The sequence below is a fragment of the Panthera uncia genome, assembly GCF_023721935.1.
Source record: "Panthera uncia isolate 11264 chromosome A1 unlocalized genomic scaffold, Puncia_PCG_1.0 HiC_scaffold_16, whole genome shotgun sequence".
In the NCBI taxonomy this organism is placed as follows: Eukaryota; Metazoa; Chordata; class Mammalia; order Carnivora; family Felidae; genus Panthera; species Panthera uncia.
Genome location: NW_026057576.1, coordinates 18,869,295 through 18,887,591, shown reverse-complemented (window position 1 = coordinate 18,887,591; position 18,297 = coordinate 18,869,295). Strand labels below are relative to the sequence as shown.

Here is an 18,297-nt window from a genome sequence, read left to right as displayed (position 1 = left end):
CACACAGTGCTATATTAGTTTCAGGTGTATAATGCAGTGATTCAACAGTTACACATTACCCAGTGCTCATCATAAGTGTACTCTTAATCCTCTTCAACCTTTATTTAACCAGTCCCCACCCACCTCCCTTCTGGCAACCACCAGTTTGTTCTGTTTTTTGTTTTGTGTTTTTTTAATAAAGATTTTGGTTTTTTTAGCTAATCTCTACACCCAGGGTGGAGCTTGAACTCACAGCCCCGAGATCCAGAGTCATACATATGCTCTTCCATCTGAGGCAACCGGTGCTCCTTGTTCTCTGTATTTAAGAGTCTCTTTTCTTGTTTGTCTCTTTTTCTTTGTTCAAGTGTTTTATTTCTTAAATTCCACGTATAGTGACATCATATGGTATCTGTCTTTCTCAAGCTGACTTACGTCCCCTAGCATTACCCTCTCGACCCATCCTTGTTGTTGCAAAGGCAAGAATTGTGCTGTTGTGAACATACATGAACATGTATCTGTTTGCATACCTGTTTTCAATTCTTTGGAGTATATACCTAAGAGAATTAGTAGATCATATGGTTTCTGTTTAACTTTTTGAGAAACTGCCAGACTATTTTCAACAGTGGCTGCATCATTTTATATTCCTATCAGCAATGGATGAGGGTTCCTATTCCACTACAGCCTCTAGAACATTTACTATATATATATATATATATATATATATATATATATATATATATATATGTACTTTTTATATATATAAAATAGCCTTCCTAGTGACTGTCAAATGGTATCTTAATATGGTTTTGATTTGCATTTCCTGTTGACTGGTGATGTTGAACATCTTTTCATACGCTTGTTGGCCATTTATTTGTCTTCGGGTAAGTATCCACTAAAGTCCTTTGTCCACCCTTTAATTGAGTTGTCATTTTGCTGTCGTTATTAAGTTGAAAGAGTTTCTTACATAGTATGGACACTAAACCTCCATCATCTGTATGATTTGCAAACATTTTCTCCCACTGTCTTGATGATGTCCCTCGTGGCACAAAAGTTTTGAATTTTTATGAGGTCTAACTTACTTATTTTTTGTGCTTGGGTGTGGTGTCCAATTCAAGCATCCATTGTTGAATGCAAGGTCATGAATATTTAGCTTTGTGTTCTCCGCTAATAGTTTTAGTTTTAGCTGTAATATTTAGGTCATTAATCCATCCTGAGTTAATTTTTGTGTATGGAGTGAAACTGGGGTCCAACTTCATTTCTCTGAATGTGGTTGTCTAGTTGTCCTTGCACCATTTATTGAAGAGACTATTGCATTAAGTCTGTAGATTGCTTTTGGGAGTATTGTCATAAATATCCAGTCTTCCAGTCGATGAACATGGGATGTCTTCCCATTTATCTGTATCTTCTTTAATTTCTTTCAGCAATGTTTGTAGTTGTCACTGTGCAAGTCTTTCACCTCCTTGGTTAAATATATTCCTAGGGGTTTTATTCTTTTGGGTGCTATTAAAAATGGATTGTTTTCTTAATTTTGTTTTCACATTGCTTGTTGCTGGTATAGAAACACAACTGATTTTTGTGTGTTGATCTTGTACCTGGCAATTTTGCTGAACTTGTTTATTAGCTTTAGTAGTGCTTTTGTGGATTTATTGGGATTTTCTGTAGGCAGAATCATATCATTTACAAATACAGATAGTTGTACTTCTTCCTTTCCAATTTGGATGCCTTGTATTTCTTCTATTTGCCTAATTACTTTGGCCAGGGTTTCCAGTAATGTATAATAGCAATGGTGAAAGCGGTCGTTCTTGTCTTGTACTTGATTTTAGGGAGAAAGTTTTCAGTCTTTACCATTGAATATGATGTTAGCTGTGAATTTTTGAAGAGTACCTTTTATTGGATTAAGAAAATTTCTTTTTGTTCCTTGTTTGCTGAGTGTGTTATTTACCATGAGAGGTTGTTGAATTTCATCATGTGCTTTTCTGTGTTTGTTGAAATAATCATCTGTGGTCCCCCCCCCCCCTTCATTCTGTTAATGTGCTGCATTACGTTGATTGACATTCTTATGTTGAGCTGCCCTTGCATTCTTCTGACAGATTCCATTTGGTGATGATGTACAATCCTTTTGATGTGCTGTTGGATTTGTTTTGCTAGACTTTTTTCATCTATATTCATGAGGGATGTGAGACTGTTATTTTCTTGTGGTATCTTTGACTTTGGTATCAGATAATGCTGGCCTGATAAAATGTCAGGAAGTGAGTAGTCCTTCCTCTTTATTTTTTGGAAGATTGAATAGGATTTTTGTTCATTCTTTAAATGTTTGGTTGAATTCAGTGAAACCATCTGGTCCTGCACTATTATTTTTGATTACCGATTCAATCTCTTGACTTGTTATAGGTCTGTTGAGATTATTTCTTTTGGGTTAGTTTTGGTAGATTGTGTGTTTCTGGGGACTTTTTTCCATTTGATCTTGATTATCAAATTTACTGGCCTGCAGTTGTTCATAATATTCTCTTATAATCTCTTTCATTTCTTTTAGGTAGTAACATTCCCACTTTTATTTCTGATTTTAATTATTTACATTCTTTGTTTTTTGTGATTAGTTCTTAATTTTGGTGATCTTTTCAAAGAATTATCTTTTAGTTTCACTGATTCTCTCTTTGGTTTTCTAATCTCTTATTTTGTTTTTTGTTCTGATCTTTATTATATACTTCTACCTGTGCTGGCTTTGGGTTTAGTTTGCTTTTGTTTTTTTAGTCCCATAAAGTATAAAGTGAGGTTGTTGATTTGAACTCTTTCTTCTGTTTTAAAGTAGGCATTTAGAGCTGTAACTTACCCTCTGTGTATTGCTTTTGCTGCCTCTCATAAGTTTTATTATGTTGCATTTTAATTTTTATTCATTTCAGAGTGTTTTCTGATTTTCCTAGTGATTCTTCTTTGATCCATTGGTTGTTTAAGGTTATGTTGTTTAATTTCCCCATATTTGTGATTTTTTTTCAGTTTTCTTCTCTTATTGATTTTAGTTTCATTTCATTGTGGTTGGAGAAGATATTTTGTATGATTTCAGTCTATTAAAATATATTGACAATTGTTTTATGGCCTAACATGTGGTCTGTCCTGAGGAATGTTCCATGTGCACTTAAGAAGAAACTGTGTTCTGCTGTTGTTTGTTGGAGTGTTCTTTATATTTGTTAGGTCTAGTTGGTTTATAGTGTTGTTTAAATTCTCTAATTTCTTTTTCATCTTTTGTCTAGGTATTCCATCTATTATTGAAAGTGGTATATTGAAGTCCCCAACTATTATTGTAGAACTATCTAGTTCTCCTTTCAATTTTGCCAGCGATTGATATGTTTGGTGCATATGTATTTACAACTGTTATGCCTTTGTGATGAATTGATCCTTTGTCAATATATAACGTCCTTCTTTATTTCTTATAGAAGTTTTTGACTTAAAAATATATTTTGCCTGTTGCTAGCATAGCTATCCTGGCTGTCTTTTGGTTTCTATTTCTATAGAATATCTTTTTTCCATCCTTTTACTTTTAGCTTATTTATGTTTGGGGGTCTAAAGTGAGTCTCCTTCAAGCAGCATAAAGTGGGACCATGTCTTTTTACTCCATTCTGCCATTACCTGTCTTTTAATTTGTAGTTTAATTCACTTACATTTGAAATAATTACTGGTAAGGAAGAATTTCTGCAATTTTGCTTTTTGTGTATGTATCACAGCCTTTTTGTTGCTCAAGTCCCCCACTGTCTCCTTCTTCTATGTTTGATTGATTTTTTTCTTGTGTACCATTTTGATTTCTTTCTTTTCTTTGATGTATATTTTTAAGTTATTTATTAGTGGTTGCCAAAGGGATTTTTAACGTCCTAAATTTATAACAATGTAGTCTGAATTTATAACAACTTAATTTCAATAGTACACATTAACTCTACTCCTGGTCAGTTGTGTATCCCTCTTTTCTTGTTATGGTCACAAATTATACTCTCATGTTTTGCGCCCATTACTATAGGCTAAAATTCGTGACTTATTCACACAGGAAACAAAAAGAAAAGTTACAAACAAAACACACAATAATACTAGCTTTTATATTCACCTGTGTAATTGCCTTTACCAGTGATCTTAGTTTCTCTGTATGTCTTCAAGTACTGTCTATTGTCTTTTTGTTTTAGTCTGAATAATTCTTTTTAGTATTTATTGTAGTAAAGGTCTACTAGTAATGAGCTTCATTAGCTTTTGATTATCTGGAAATGTCTTAATTTCTCCTTTATTTTTGAAGAATAGTTTAGCCAGATAGAGAATTCTTGGTTTACAGTTCTTTTCTTTTAGCACATTATCATCTCACTGCCTTCTGGTCTCTGAGCCTTTTGATGAAAAATCTTGCTGCTTTCAAGATTTTCTTTCTGACTTTCAGCAGTTTGATTATTATGTGTCTCTTGTGAATTGCTTTGAGTTCATCTGTCCTGGAGTTCATTGAGCTTTTTGGATATATAAATTCATATCTTTCATCAAATTTGGGAAATTTTCAGCCATTTTTCTTCAAATATTTTTCTATCTCTGTCTTTTTCTTCTCCTTCTCATAGTATATATGTGGGTATACTCAGTAGTGTCCCACAGGTCCCTTAGGTTCTGTTTGCTTTTTCTTCATTCTTCTTTCTTTCTTCTCCTCAGACTGGGAGGAGACTAGGTAATTTTAAGCATCCTATCTTGAAGTTTGCTGATTCTTCTGTCTTCAGACTTCCTGTTGGGCCTCTCTAGTGAGTTTTTCATTTCAGCTCCAAAATTTCTATTTGATTCTCTTTTATATAAATTCAGTCTTCTATTCAGATGCCCTACTTGTTCATACATCCTTATTCTGATTTCCCTTAGTTCTTTATTTATGGTTTCCCTTTGGGCCTTTGGGCATATAGATAGTTAATTTAAAGGTTGTTTTATGTTGTTGTTGTTGTTTTTTTGCTGGGGGGGGAGTGAGTGCAAGCAGTGGAGGAGCAGAGAGAGAGAGGGAGAGAGAGAATCCCAAGCAGGATCCACACTCAACACAGAGTCCGACATGGGGCTTGGTCTCACGACTGCGAGGTCATGACATGAGCCAAAATCAAGAATTGGACACTTAACTGACTGAGCCACCCAGGTGCCCCTAGATAGTTAAAGTTTTTGTCTGATAGGACCAATCAGTGTTGGATTTCTTCATTGGTTTTTGTCACTTTTTTTTCCTATGAAAAGGCCATTTCCTGTTTCTTTGTATACTTTGTACTCTTTTCTTGAGAATTGATTATTTTAGACAGTATAATATAGTAACTCTGAAAATCACATTCTCCCTCCTCTCCAGAGATTGCTGCTGTTACTTTGGAATGTTGCAGTTTTCTGTTTAGTGACTTTAACACATTATTTTTGCAAAGACTGTATTCCTTATTGTATGTGATCATTAAAGTCTCTGTTCTGTTATCTCTGAGGTCAACCTGTGATTTCTTCCAATGCCTGGACTTAATAAAGAAAAAAGGGGTCTTTGTCTCTTTAAATTCCTTTGACGGGCATTGCCTGGGAAGCCCTTCAGCCTTAGGGGTTTGAAACAGTGGCCAGTCTCTCCCTCCTCTCTCAGTGGACCAACAGGCAGATCCGAACACACATCCCCAGTGTTGGAGGATGGGTTCCTACCTTGGTACCAGCAAGCCATTCTGTGAGTATGGGCCACTGTTGCCACAGCTGCCTTCTCTAGGGATGAGGAATGCATGGTGGCAGCTGCTAGTAAAATGTGAAATTCACTGATATATACCAGCTTCTTTCTTCATCAAGCATTTTTCAGATGCTGCAAGTGTCTAGCTAGACCCCAGAGTTCTAAAATAGTTCTTGCCAGCTCAGTAGTTGATTTGGTTTAGGGACTGATTCCTGGAGCTTCCTGCTCTGCCCTTTTTGGTGATGTCACCTATTTATTTTTGTTGAGATAATAAAGTCCATATTAAAGTGTTGTACTAGCATATTTAAAAAATTTTTTGTTTAAGTGAAACTGATAGGTATTTAGTGTATATATTGAATTACTTTTCATAAGTTATTTACCATTATATCTGTCCATCTCATAAATTAGGATAGTTGGCCCAAAAGATGAAATTTTGCATCTATATATATAGCTGTGTCACTGTATATCACTATGTTGTATCTTGTGGCTGAGAAAAATGGCATTTCTTTATTGTGTCTATAGTTGGTCTGGTTTTTTGTCCTGCTACTCCATTTGGTGGGAGACCCATTGATTAGGGAAAAAAATCCAATACAATTTAAAACTTAGTCTAGTATGATGACTGAAATATGTAAGATAAAATTGCTCAGTCTTTGTCTGCTTTTTTCCCTGGGATGATTTAAGTGTGTGGGGTGAGAGGTATGGCCTATATGATATTCTGGCAGTGGGGAACTGCCTTTTCCCCTTAGTTCGAGTTCTGCTACTTCCTCTGGTTCCTAGAAGAGTGTCCTATTACCTTCTAGTTGTGTTTGCCTGGCTGGCATGTGCCCATGATGTCATGGCTGGTGTAACTTATGGTGGGCCTTTCTGGTTGGTAAGAACCTAGTGGTGCTGCCTCACTGGTTCATTTTCTCTTTGGCTCCTTCTCTCTGAGCTCTCCCAGGCATCTGCCATGTCTGTATCTGGCCTGCTGGCCTGGAACTTAACCCACAGCCTTTGCTGCAGAATCTCCCTTGTTTCACGGTGGGCCCCATTGGCCAGCCTTCTAGCTCAGGAATCTGAGTCTCAGAGTTTATCATTACCTGACCATGTTTGGAGAAACCTTCACTCAAGATAATGGCCTGGCACTACAGTAAAACAAAGCACTTACTATGTAATCCTTCTGTGTATGTCAGATTCTTCATTTTATCTCCTCACACTTCCTTCACTAGTTAAACCTAATAACTTCTCAGACAGATGAATGCTTCCAACAGACTACGGCAGAGGTCACATACTAGGAGAGGCAAAACAACAAAAATAGTAATTTTCAAGCACCTTTGCTATCGCATGTGTGTATATAGACATATATGAGGACAATATTCACAAAGGTGTATGTAATTCTAAGTGTACACAAGTCTTAAATTTAAGAAATAAAGGATCTATAGAGAGGCATAAGTGGTATGCTTACACATATATGTGTATATGCAGTATATATATAGTTAAGATCTATATGTATATATAACATATGTAGTTAAGATATATATAATTAAAGTTAAGAGGTTTGGTTTCTATCAATGAACATTTTCCCATGACTAACAATGCTGTGATTTAACATACACTTTTTTTTTTTTTTCTTTTGTAGGACCGTTCGTGTATGGCTGAAGAGAGACAGTGGACAATATTGGCCAAGCATATACCATATGATGCCTTGTAAGTATCTGGATCTCTGTCTTTAGGAATTAGACATGGACCACTTCCTTTCCAAATTGCCTTCTCTGTGTTTCCTTCTTGAGTGGGGATGTCTGAGGGTTGAGATTAACCTTATAATGGAAAGTACCATATTAAATCATTTTAGCTCTCAGTATGTAAAATAGGAAAATTGTTCTGAAATTGACCATATATTCATAGTTTCTGAATAAGATTAATGGAAGACGGGCTATAGGACATCGGCTTTCTGATTACAGCTGTCTCCCTCCTTTCCAACTTTTTGTTTCACTTTCTTGTGGAGTTCTCGCTTCGACATTTAAAATTTTGCCTGGTGATTACCTTTGTGAAGTAAATTTGTTCTTGCACTATTGTTATATTATTCATTCAAATACAAGACATTCAGCGTTGACTGTTTGGTGCCCACAAGGGCTTGCTTACAATTGAAACATTCTAAGTAGAAGTCAGCCTCATGTCCTCAAGATTTTATATGCGAAATACGTCCTTGTGCCGATAAATAGCTAATCTTTAAATATATTATAAAACATCCTTAGATTTGATTCTTAGACTTGTGTGCTGGCAGAAGTTCTCCTACAGAAGAGCTAGCACCTCTAAATAGGAAATATCCTTTTAGCCTGGCATTTTGTCTTTAAAAAGTGATGAAGTTTGGGGATCCTATTCCATGTTTATTTGAGTATAAAATAGTTATTTAATTTTGTTATTAGTTATATTATTCAACGTTTCCCTGACTCTCCTTCAAATCTTAATTAAAACTGACACCCTAGAACAATCCCTCAGGTTTGTCCTTTGGGCCTGTGTCCCCTCCGGCTTGCTACAGCGTGCACCCCGTCCCTGGATACAGGTACCCCAGTTTGAGAAGTATGTGCCATGGTGTACAACCGGAATAAATTCATGCTGAATTATAGATGTGATTAAGTTTATGCCTCTGGCAAAAGAATGCTGTAATAACTTAAATAGCTATTTTGCTTGTTTATGAACAAATGAATTATTAAGGATATAATGGGTTTCTGTGATTTTCAAATTACCTTTGAGGTTTTGTGTGGCTTTAGAATTTTATAACAAACAAGTGATAACCACAAAGCTGAACCAAGTGGTCAGTCCTGCATGAGGGAAGAAGAAACTTCTTGTGGTTCTGAGGACTTGTATTGGCCCCTTAACCTGTTGAGCCTCCAGCAGACAGCATTTATGCAGCAAAGGGCCTAGGTGAACTTCCTCTTTAAGCGGTGGCAGTGACGAGGGCTCAGGCAGAAGGAAAGGGAAAGGAATTCTCTGATTGTTTTTTCTGATCTTTGAGTGGTATAGCCAGTCTTTTCTACGATCTTCCCTTTTCATCAAACCTGACACGGTATCTGACCGGAGGAGTGGGGAAGGTCTGTAGTCCGGCAAGTTGAAGTTGACTCTAGAGATCTGTTACTACCTTGACTATGAAGACAGAGGAGGGTCAGACCTGGGCAGAAAGATGAGGGCTCAGGGATGGTAAGCAAGGAATCTTCTTGAGATGAACTTGAGTAGGAACCTCATGGAGACAGGATCCTAAGCAATTGCTTATGCGCCCCCTTCCCTATACACACATCTAAACCTGTTTTGCTGTCATTCTGTGATGCTGTCTTTATTTGAATGTCACTGAGAATACAGAGATGCCTCTCGTTGCTTTTTTATCATTTATTCAGCTGTGTGAATGACTAAAGGCTGCTGTGGCTCCTACACCCGGCAAAAGTGCTCAGTACATCAATACTTATTGACGACTTGAATCTGATAATACAGATAGGTCCCTGAGAACATTATCATACATATTCCTAGTGACTGAACACAGTCTTTGAGATTCAGAAAGAGGACCCTTTCATTATTTGTGTATTTTGTCTGTGGACTTCCATAAAGGGAGTGGAAAGGGCATTACTTTGCTATTAAAATGTATGTGAACCAGCAGCATTAAGGTCACCCTAGAACCTACCAAAAATACAAGTATTGGGTACCATGCTAGATCTATAGAATCGGAATCTGCATTTTTAATGATATCCCTAGGCGATTTGAATGCATTTTATTTATTTATTTATTTATTTATTTTTTAACATTTATTTATTTTTGAGACAGAGAGAGACAGAGCATGAACGGGGGAGGGGCAGAGAGAGAGGGAGACACAGAATCAGAAACAGGCTCCAGGCTCCGAGCCATCAGCCCAGAGCCCGACGCGGGGCTCGAACTCACGGGCCGCGAGATCGTGACCTGAGCTGAAGTCGGACGCTTAACCGACTGAGCCACCCAGGCGCCCTGAATGCATTTTAAAGTGCATTGAGAAGAGTGTCTTCTGACATGATAGCCAACATGCTGATCTATTTTACACATGATTCTATGAGCACATACAAAAAGCCTCATGCATGTATCGTATTGATTTCTACATACTTAGATATAAGTGCACATTCTAGTGGGTCACATATTTATTGTGCACCTGCTGTATCCAGGCCACTGAGCTAGTTGCCAGGGTTTGCAGATAATTAAGGTGCATGTGGTCAAGATGATTTCCATAATCTTTCATTGTTGGATAACTCCACTACTGTGGAGAAGTAAAAAGAACTATATGTTCTTCACAATTGATCAGAAATTGGCTTTTATGTTCCTAGGAGTTGAATGCACTTAGATAACATGGTAACTAATATTTGAGCAAGAGTCAGTTTTATTTAACTTGAGAGAGGCAGAATCTTGTTGCATAAGGAATTATGCTATGTTTTTGGACACTTAGAAAACCTGAAATAGCTTTGAATTTCCAAAGGTTTGTTTTTCAGTTCTTCCTATTGAAAGGTATTTTGTTAAGAGATTACTTAGTTTTGTCCTTAAATAATGGTTATCTGGTACTAGTTACAAAATAAGTAAAAAGATACAGTATGTCTGGAGGCTATGACATGGACATCACAAGGCACATATGACCATATAATGTGTTTATAGTGGCATATAATAAGTAGTATTCCAAATCCAGAAGAAAACATAAAGAAAATATCTTTACGTGTAATATATGGCTTACTTGTTTATTTCATTTATTAAAATTTAATATAGTATTTGTCATGTTCCGGGTAGGATAGTACTGTTCTGTAGCAGCGAGAAGAATTTGAAGGTTAATGGGTGGGAAGAAGGGGAAGGCATTGGATGAAAAAGAATGAATAGTGGAGGCAGAGTTTGATGGTTGGGAGAGAGCCTGAAAAGCAGGGATTTATGATAAGGCTGGATGAACTTGGGGGTGTGGTACACAAGGGAAGGGTAAGGAGCAGGCACATCGTGCTTTGGGGGTGTCCTCAGACCCGATCTTTTCTGAGAAGCTCTGACTTCCCCTTTAGGAGGGAATGAGGAGAGGCCAGACTTGCCTGGTTAAGGCTGTTTGCTCCTGAGCCAACCTGATTTTCCCAGAATTTAGAATTTGGAGTAGGAAATGCTAAGTTTCAGCCTTGGCTGGTCCCTTGAGCTGGGAATATGTAGACCCAGCTCAACAGTGAAAGCTGATCCGCTTAGAAGGAAGTATGAATCAGGGAGGAAGGACCACTTGGCTCAAGAGAGAGAGAAGCCTAAACAGATGACGCCTGAGGCTTTTCTCCTCCTCCCCTCCAGAACCCTGGCTCTGCTTCTGCCTTTGAGTTCAAGAGATTCCCTCTTTTACTGGATACATTCATTAGTGCTTCCTTTCATTCCAGTGGGTTTCCGTCACTCCTAACTGCAAGTATCTAACTCAGCCTAGCCCAGATTGTATACCTCTGAATTCCTGTCCGTTCAGTTTCTCCTGGATCTCTATGATCTTTAAAGAGAAAGGACTGAGCCGTGTCTCGATTGGTGCCACTGTGGTGCTGAGCTGCAGATTGTCTGCGAAAAGTGAGGGTGAGTAAAGAAAAAAAGCAGAGAGAAATATTTATTCCATTTAATTTCTTTGGACAGCTTATTCAACAAATTTTAAATGTTTCTGCCATACTAAACACCGTGCAACGTCCCAAGAATATAGTGGCGAGATAGGGCAGATGATTCCTGTCTTCATGGTGTGTACGGTGGGGAAGGCAGACCTAAAATAAGCCCCACTCATGCTGTGTGGTGAGTGTTGTCACAAGAAGCAGGTGTAATGGAAACATGCTCACAAAGGTTCCCAGAAGGAAGTCCATTTAAAACCCTGCCGTCTCTAGAGAATTTGGGGTGACTGGTGACTTGTTGTGTAGTTTCCTATGTGCCGATTTTTATGGATGAGTGAGAAATAAGAGCGTTTCCTTATCTAATATTCTTCCAGAAAATAACATCCTCTTGATGTATCTCCTGTAATAGCTGCTTATTGCCTGTGACAAGATCAAATTACCCTGTGCCCAACTGGGACCTGCTTGAGCTTGGAAACCGGAGAGGGGCCTTTCTGAGGGTGTAGAGTTGAGGTTTCAGTTGTAGCCATTAGTGATTATCTGTTCCAGGCTTCTAGTAGATACCATTTCAACCCCTGCCTTTGCATCTCTCTACAGCAGGAAAAACAAAACAAAGAATGAAAAGCATAGGTATTCCCATTTTCATGGTTGAGTTATTTTAGATTTACTTTTTTAACTAGGTTTGCCATTCATGGGGTCAGACAGAGGGGTGGAGGAGAGAAATCTCAAACAGGAGCCAAAGTGGCAGGTGTTTGAGATTTCGCTTACTCGATTAAAGTATTGGGTATCGTGTCTGAGCCTCTATTGCCAGCTTTCCCCCTTGGGCATGCAGAATAGGTAAAGCAGTTCAGCTGCCAAAGATGTGGTGAATAGGAGGTTGAGAGGCCCAGAGCCTCAGGACTGAGGGTGTGTTGGACAATTGGAAACCTCTGTGGGTTCTATAGTTGCCAGGGCAGATGAAATTTACTTTGGCTCCTAAGCGCTTATGAATTTGTCCCCAAAGCAAAACAGACAGTTTATCAAAGATAAATACAAATAAAAGGCACACCTAACACGGAAATAAAATGACCTATTTTTCCAGCTCTCTGCCTTGGCGTGGTGGGATGGCATTTGCCCAATCTGGAGTTGTGCTGGGGCCCCCTCGTTCTGATTGTTCATTGATACAGTTTTCCCACTTTGTGTTAGCCTTCTGCAGAAATGCCTTCATTCTACGTGCCCTCGGCTCGCACTGGTGTGTGCATATATGCAATGCTTTATGGCTGTTTTTGAAGAAATTGTCTACTGTAATGCTCAGTGCTCCTTTGAAGAAGCGCTAAGAGGGCCAGAAACCCTTTGCTTTCTCTAAGACAGAAATTACCAGCCCATGTGCTGGATCATGTTGGGATCATCCAAATGGATTACAGACCCTGAGAACTGGTCTCCTTAGCTGCGCAGGGGAAATCCAGTCGTCTGGGCTGTAGGAATCTCTTCCATTTATTCCAGTGGCTGTTCAGATCTAGTTTTCTGTATATCATGAGGTGAAAAAGGTTGGGAGGGACAGCTCTAAGGACCCGATTCATGGTCCTTATGGATAATGTGACACATGGAACCTATCGTTTGCCAACAGATCTTTATTCCAATTTTCTTTCTGTTCTTACACCTGTTTTCCTTGTCATGACTTTTTGCTTATTTCTATGATTTGGTTTTATTGTATCTACTTTTAAAGTCTCTTCAAATTCTTTGTGAAATGAGGTGGGGAATGCATTAAATGAATTATCTTATTAGTTAAAACAAATAGAGAGATGAAGTTTGGACATAGACATACTATTTACCTTAAATTCACCCAAAAATATGTATTTTTTTTAATGTTTTCAAAATAGCTTGTAGGTTAGAACCTGTGCCAGGGTGGGAAACTGGAATTTGATTTTCGTTTTTGATACCAATTTGCTGAGTCACTTCAGGCAAGTCCTGTACATTTTTCTCTACTCTGAAGCCCGGTGAATACACTGTCATTTCCTTTGATCTCAGATTTGCAAAAACATTTTTGGTTATGAGATGTATTAAATAAGTAATTTGCACTTTCAGGTTCTTGGTATTTAGCAATATATATACTGTTATTGCTGATCTTAACCCAACGGGGATTTGTGAGGTTGTGGCTGGATTGGCTTCCTTTTCCTGTGTGTTGGGACTTCAGTCCTGCAGCGACAGATAACTTGAAATTGAGGCTTTAGAAAATTAGAATGATTAATATGTTCATATGCTTTATACCTAGGATGGAAATGACTTATTTTGTATGTATATTGCAAATGTCCATTTGCCCATTGGTCAAAGGAGAACTTTCTGTAATTTAAGACTTTGTATGGAGCTCGTTGTGCGTTGTCCCACGTCTTCTGGGTTTATTAGAGTTTTGGGGCCAAATCCATATGGATAGATTAGTGGTTGAAAGGTATTTAAAATAATGAATTTAAAATAATGAAGTTCTGTTTTTATCAGGTAGTGATTATTTTGGTGACTTTTAGACAACATCTTTAACTCCATCAAGGGACTTTCTTGGCGGACTAGGGGATTTGGGTATAATTGGGAAGTGCTCATCCTAATATTTTATACCTTATTTCAATTTACTCCTTGGTTCCTTTCTTGGTTTCTTTCGGTGTAGGTTATATTATAGAACCACATGTAAAACCAGTTTACTGTTTTTACTATTTACATTTTCAAAAATAATTATGTAATCTGATATTTTAGTTCTGTACTTACTAAGAAGAAAATGTGCTTAAGGAACTTCTGATTTTTAATGGAAATGAAGATGTGGATTATCTAAGCTAAAGATAACAGATGTCAATTAATCTGAATAATTATAACATTTACTTAGCATACTCTTGTTTGATTTTCATATGACAGAGTATGTTAAAATTTACTGTACTTAGATCTTAAACTTGTAGTGATAACTTAAAACTTGTCGGAGAGAAAAAATGACCACTGATAAGTCACTGTGATTTTGCTGATGTTACCCAGACTAAATTAAAAGAAAACAAGGGGTTTAATTTTAGTAGAGTGCCTAAAATAGTTGATTGAAATGAAAAATGCTTTTTAATGCTAGGCAGTTGAAGTCCTACATCTACGTGTTCTTAATATATTAAGTAAAACACGGTTGAGCATTATAAACCTAATAAATACTGAGTTGTGACAACCAGGACTGAAGGAGATCGTGTCTGTGGGTGAGATCTCTGCTGTGCAGTGGTGGGGTGCTCCTGGAAGTCCTCTTATTGGAGGATCCCGATATCTGACTTGATCAGGGTGTGTTTAACACCTGAAGTTCTGCTCACGGAAGTGCCGCTGTTTGTTTAGTTTCCAAGTGACCACTGGAACATCCCGTGAAGATCAGTGTGGGCTGACGAGCAGTGCCTTTGCCGTTGTACAGCGCTCAGTGTGCTGGAAATCCGCAGCTCAACCTTCAGAGAAACTTGTGTTTATTTGAGCAAAGGTCAACCAATAAGCAAAGGACAGAAAATAAATCAGCCACAAAATGAAGGAGTTCTAGGTATGAATAACAGAAAATAGGTAACTTTCCCCCCAGTAGGAGTATTTTGAGAATGCCTTCTCTCAACTATATATACTCCTTTTAAAAAGTAGGAGCAAGGGGGGCACCTGGGTGGCTCGGTCGGTTAAGCGACCGACTTCGGCTCAGGTCATGATCTCACGGTCCGTGAGTTCGAGCCCCGCGTCGGGTTCCGTGCTGATGGCTCAGAGCCTGGGGCCTGCTTCGGATTCTGGGTCTCCCTCTCTCTCTGACCCTCCCCTGTTCATGCTCTGTCTCTCTCTGTCTCAAAAATAAATAAACACTAAAAAAAAAAAAAAAAAGTAGGAGCAAGGGGCGCCTGGGTGGCTCGGTCGGTTAAGCGGCTGACTTCGGCTCAGGTCATGATCTCACGGTCCGTGAGTTTGAGCCCCGCGTCGGGTTCTGTGCTGACAGCTCAGAGCCTGGAGCCTGCTTCCGATTCTCTGTCTCCCTCTCTGTCTGCCCCTCCCCTGTTCATGCTCTGTCTCTCTCTGTCTCAAAAATAAATAAACGTTAAAAAAAATTAAAAATAAAATAAAAAGTAGGAGCAATAAATATACTTTTTGAGACCACTTGAGGGGTAAAAGTATTAGAAATACAAGCAGCCAGTTTCTCCGTAATCCACTTAATTACTGACTCTGTTGAGGTTGATGTGGGATTCTTGAGTTTCCTTTGTCTAGGGCTTATATCTCTTGAGCTTTTCCTCCTTCAAATTATAGTCATTAATATAATCACCCAGACTGGGGTTTCTCTTTATTTTAGTTTTCCCTAAACCTTAAGCTGACTACCTGCCTGAAATTACAAAGATTTCATTTTAAAAATGCTCGATATTATGAAAGTGTTTAATTTTTAAAATAAGGTATTAACAAGCCATCAAGGTCTAAAGTCCTGGTACTTACATAAGAGATTATTATTTTTCAGTACTCACAGGCCTGCACAAATTTCTTTTCCATCTTCTTTGTACCTTTTATTATCTTGCTTCCTAAAATTCTGCCAAATACACTTCTTCTGTCTGTCCTCAGTCTGAAACAGCAAAGAGGGGTGGCAAGTCTTAATCAGATAGCATGGAAATGAATTCTTGTACTATTTTATTGAGAAATAAACTGTGGGCATTTTTTTTTCCTTAGGTTTTAATAGAAATGTGGGCGGAAAAATAGGAAGCTAATGGTTGAACATCAACAGACCAGTGGCAAGGCCTTGATTTTCACTTACTGGGTTTGTGTAGGAGCAGTCCCAGGCAAACCACATACAGATGATGTATATGGGAGGCCTTGGCAGATGGGGGGTCACCCCACAAAGCTTACGAAGTGTGGTTATCCTTTCTTGTGGGGAAACACTTAAAGGTGGAGGAAGTAAATATATCTTCATGTCTTGTATCACGGTGTGTTTATCTCATCTAGAGTTCGAGGATGCAGTTTTGATGGAGGTGGTCAGTGGAGGGACTGTATTTTAATTTTTTGGGTCTGGTCAGACATTTCACTGAGCCTTTGGAGAAAGCCAGTGCAAGGTGGGCATATAGAAGTCTCTCGGCCATTTTGTCTCTGACCTCAACTTTCAGCCATCAGATAGAGCAATTATTTCCTTATTGACTTATGAATTATTAGTTTCACATCATTTGAAGCTGAATTCTTTTTTTTTTTTTTTTAACATTTTTTATTTTTTTTTGGGACAGAGAGAGACAGAGCATGAACGGGGGAGGGGCAGAGAGAGAGGGAGACACAGAATCGGAAACAGGCTCCAGGCTCCGAGCCATCAGCCCAGAGCCTGACGCGGGGCTCGAACTCACGGACCGCGAGATCGTGACCTGGCTGAAGTCGGACGCTCAACCGACTGCGCCACCCAGGCGCCCCTAAAGCTGAATTCTTATTTGTGAAACATCACATTTTTGCAACCCAGCTACAAATATTGTGCTTAAATCATATTTTATTTGTGTCTTCCTAATTCTTCCTGCTGGGGGATTCCTTTTACCAGTTGGCCAGAATTTACTGTGTCTTATTATCCTTCCCCAGACAATTTTGCCCCTTTGATATTTCCTTGCACGGATAAGAGCCCATTTTGAATGGGTCGTAACACCAGTCTTTCAGAGGTTGCTTTTTTTGTTAATCTCTGGTGAGTTGAAGTGAGAAGGATATCTGTGTCAATCTGTGTACTCCCCCGTTTCCCAAAAGGAAAGACATTTATTGTCACAACAAATATAGCCATCAGTATTCTTTTCAGTTCACTCCCTGCCTCCTTGGTCCTGCCAGGGCCTATGGGTAATCAACCCAGGGCCTTTTGCTGTGAGAGTATCACAGTTCGGAAATGGTTTGAGGAGCATCATAAGGTTCACCTGCCAAAAGTCTTTCCGTAAACACTCCCTTGCCCTCCCACAGGTCTGCTTGGTGTTCTACCAATAATGCCCCCCTCGAAGAAGTGGTTTTGTCTTTGGGGGGGGCACCCAGAAGCTAGTGCTCTTTAGCTCTGGCATTCCGCTGTCTAGAACCATCTTGGGTTCAAGCATATGGGTTTTAGAACAACAGGATTTCTAAATTTATTTTGTTTATGGGACTTTATGAGAAAGGTCTTTTCCTTTTGAATTCTGGTGGTGTTTCTTACTGTGAACATAAAGTGATTTGGACCATAGTGGTGACATTGGGATGGGTTTAACAGTTCCTATACATGGTTGGTGTCACAGTCTATAAATTCCTTGATGACAGCTCTGATACCTTATATATAATTGTATCATATGCCTGGAACATAGTAAGCATTCTAAATTCTCATTAAAAGAATAACAAGGGGCACCTGGGTGGCTCAGTCTTGATCTCGGCTCAGGTCATGATCTCCCCTGCTTGCACTCTCCCCCCAAAATAAACACTGAAAAAAAAAAAGAATAACAAGAAATTTAGTAAAGGGGATAAGAAATCCAGGAATAAAGAAATAGCAATGTAGATGTCAGGGTAGCCTGTGCAGTGCTGTTAAAAAGTCTTTTAAATCACATTCAGAGATCAGTGGGTTTTCTAACTGTTCCATAACCAGATATGAACTTTGGAGGAAATCACACAGAAAAGACTTTTCTATGGTCAGGCAGGCAGCTAAGTGATGAGGTTATTCTTGACTAGTTTATAGCCCTTTGGGCTGCAATTAAGTTTTGCTTCATATGTTCATGTCCATATCTTAACAAGCCATTAGATATTTAAAACTTTCAAGAGGAATAGTGAAATAATAGGATTAAAGACAATATTATAGAAATGAGTTTGGGGCGCCTGGGTGGCTCAGTTGGTTAAGTGTCCGGCTTCAGCTCAGGTCATGATCTCGCCGTTCGTGAGTTTGAGCCCCACCTTGGGCTCTGTGCTGACAGCTCAGAGCCTGGAGCCTGCTTTGGGTTTTGTGACTCCTTCTCTTTCTGCCCCTCCCCCACTCATTTTTTTTCTCTCTCTCTCAAAAATAAACATTAAAAATATTTTTTATTTTTTATTTTTATTTTTTCAATGTTTTTAATTTATTTTTGGGACAGAGAGAGACAGAGCATGAACGGGGGAGGGGCAGAGAGAGAGGGA

At 38.7% G+C, this 18,297-nt stretch overlaps 1 protein-coding gene across 2 annotated transcripts in view; it reads left to right on the top strand.

The window, feature by feature from the left end:
- The window catches only part of WDFY2 (WD repeat and FYVE domain containing 2), a 181,249-nt gene that overhangs the window by 66,401 nt on the left and 96,551 nt on the right, over positions 1 to 18,297 (top strand). The window contains exon 2 of one of the 2 annotated variants that reach the window (XM_049646875.1): positions 7,266 to 7,333. In XM_049646875.1, the coding sequence (XP_049502832.1) occupies positions 7,266 to 7,333 (68 nt within the window). Of the gene's footprint in view, positions 1 to 7,265; positions 16,391 to 18,297 lie in introns of those variants that run through there. The other variant, XM_049646878.1, reaches the window with a different exon arrangement.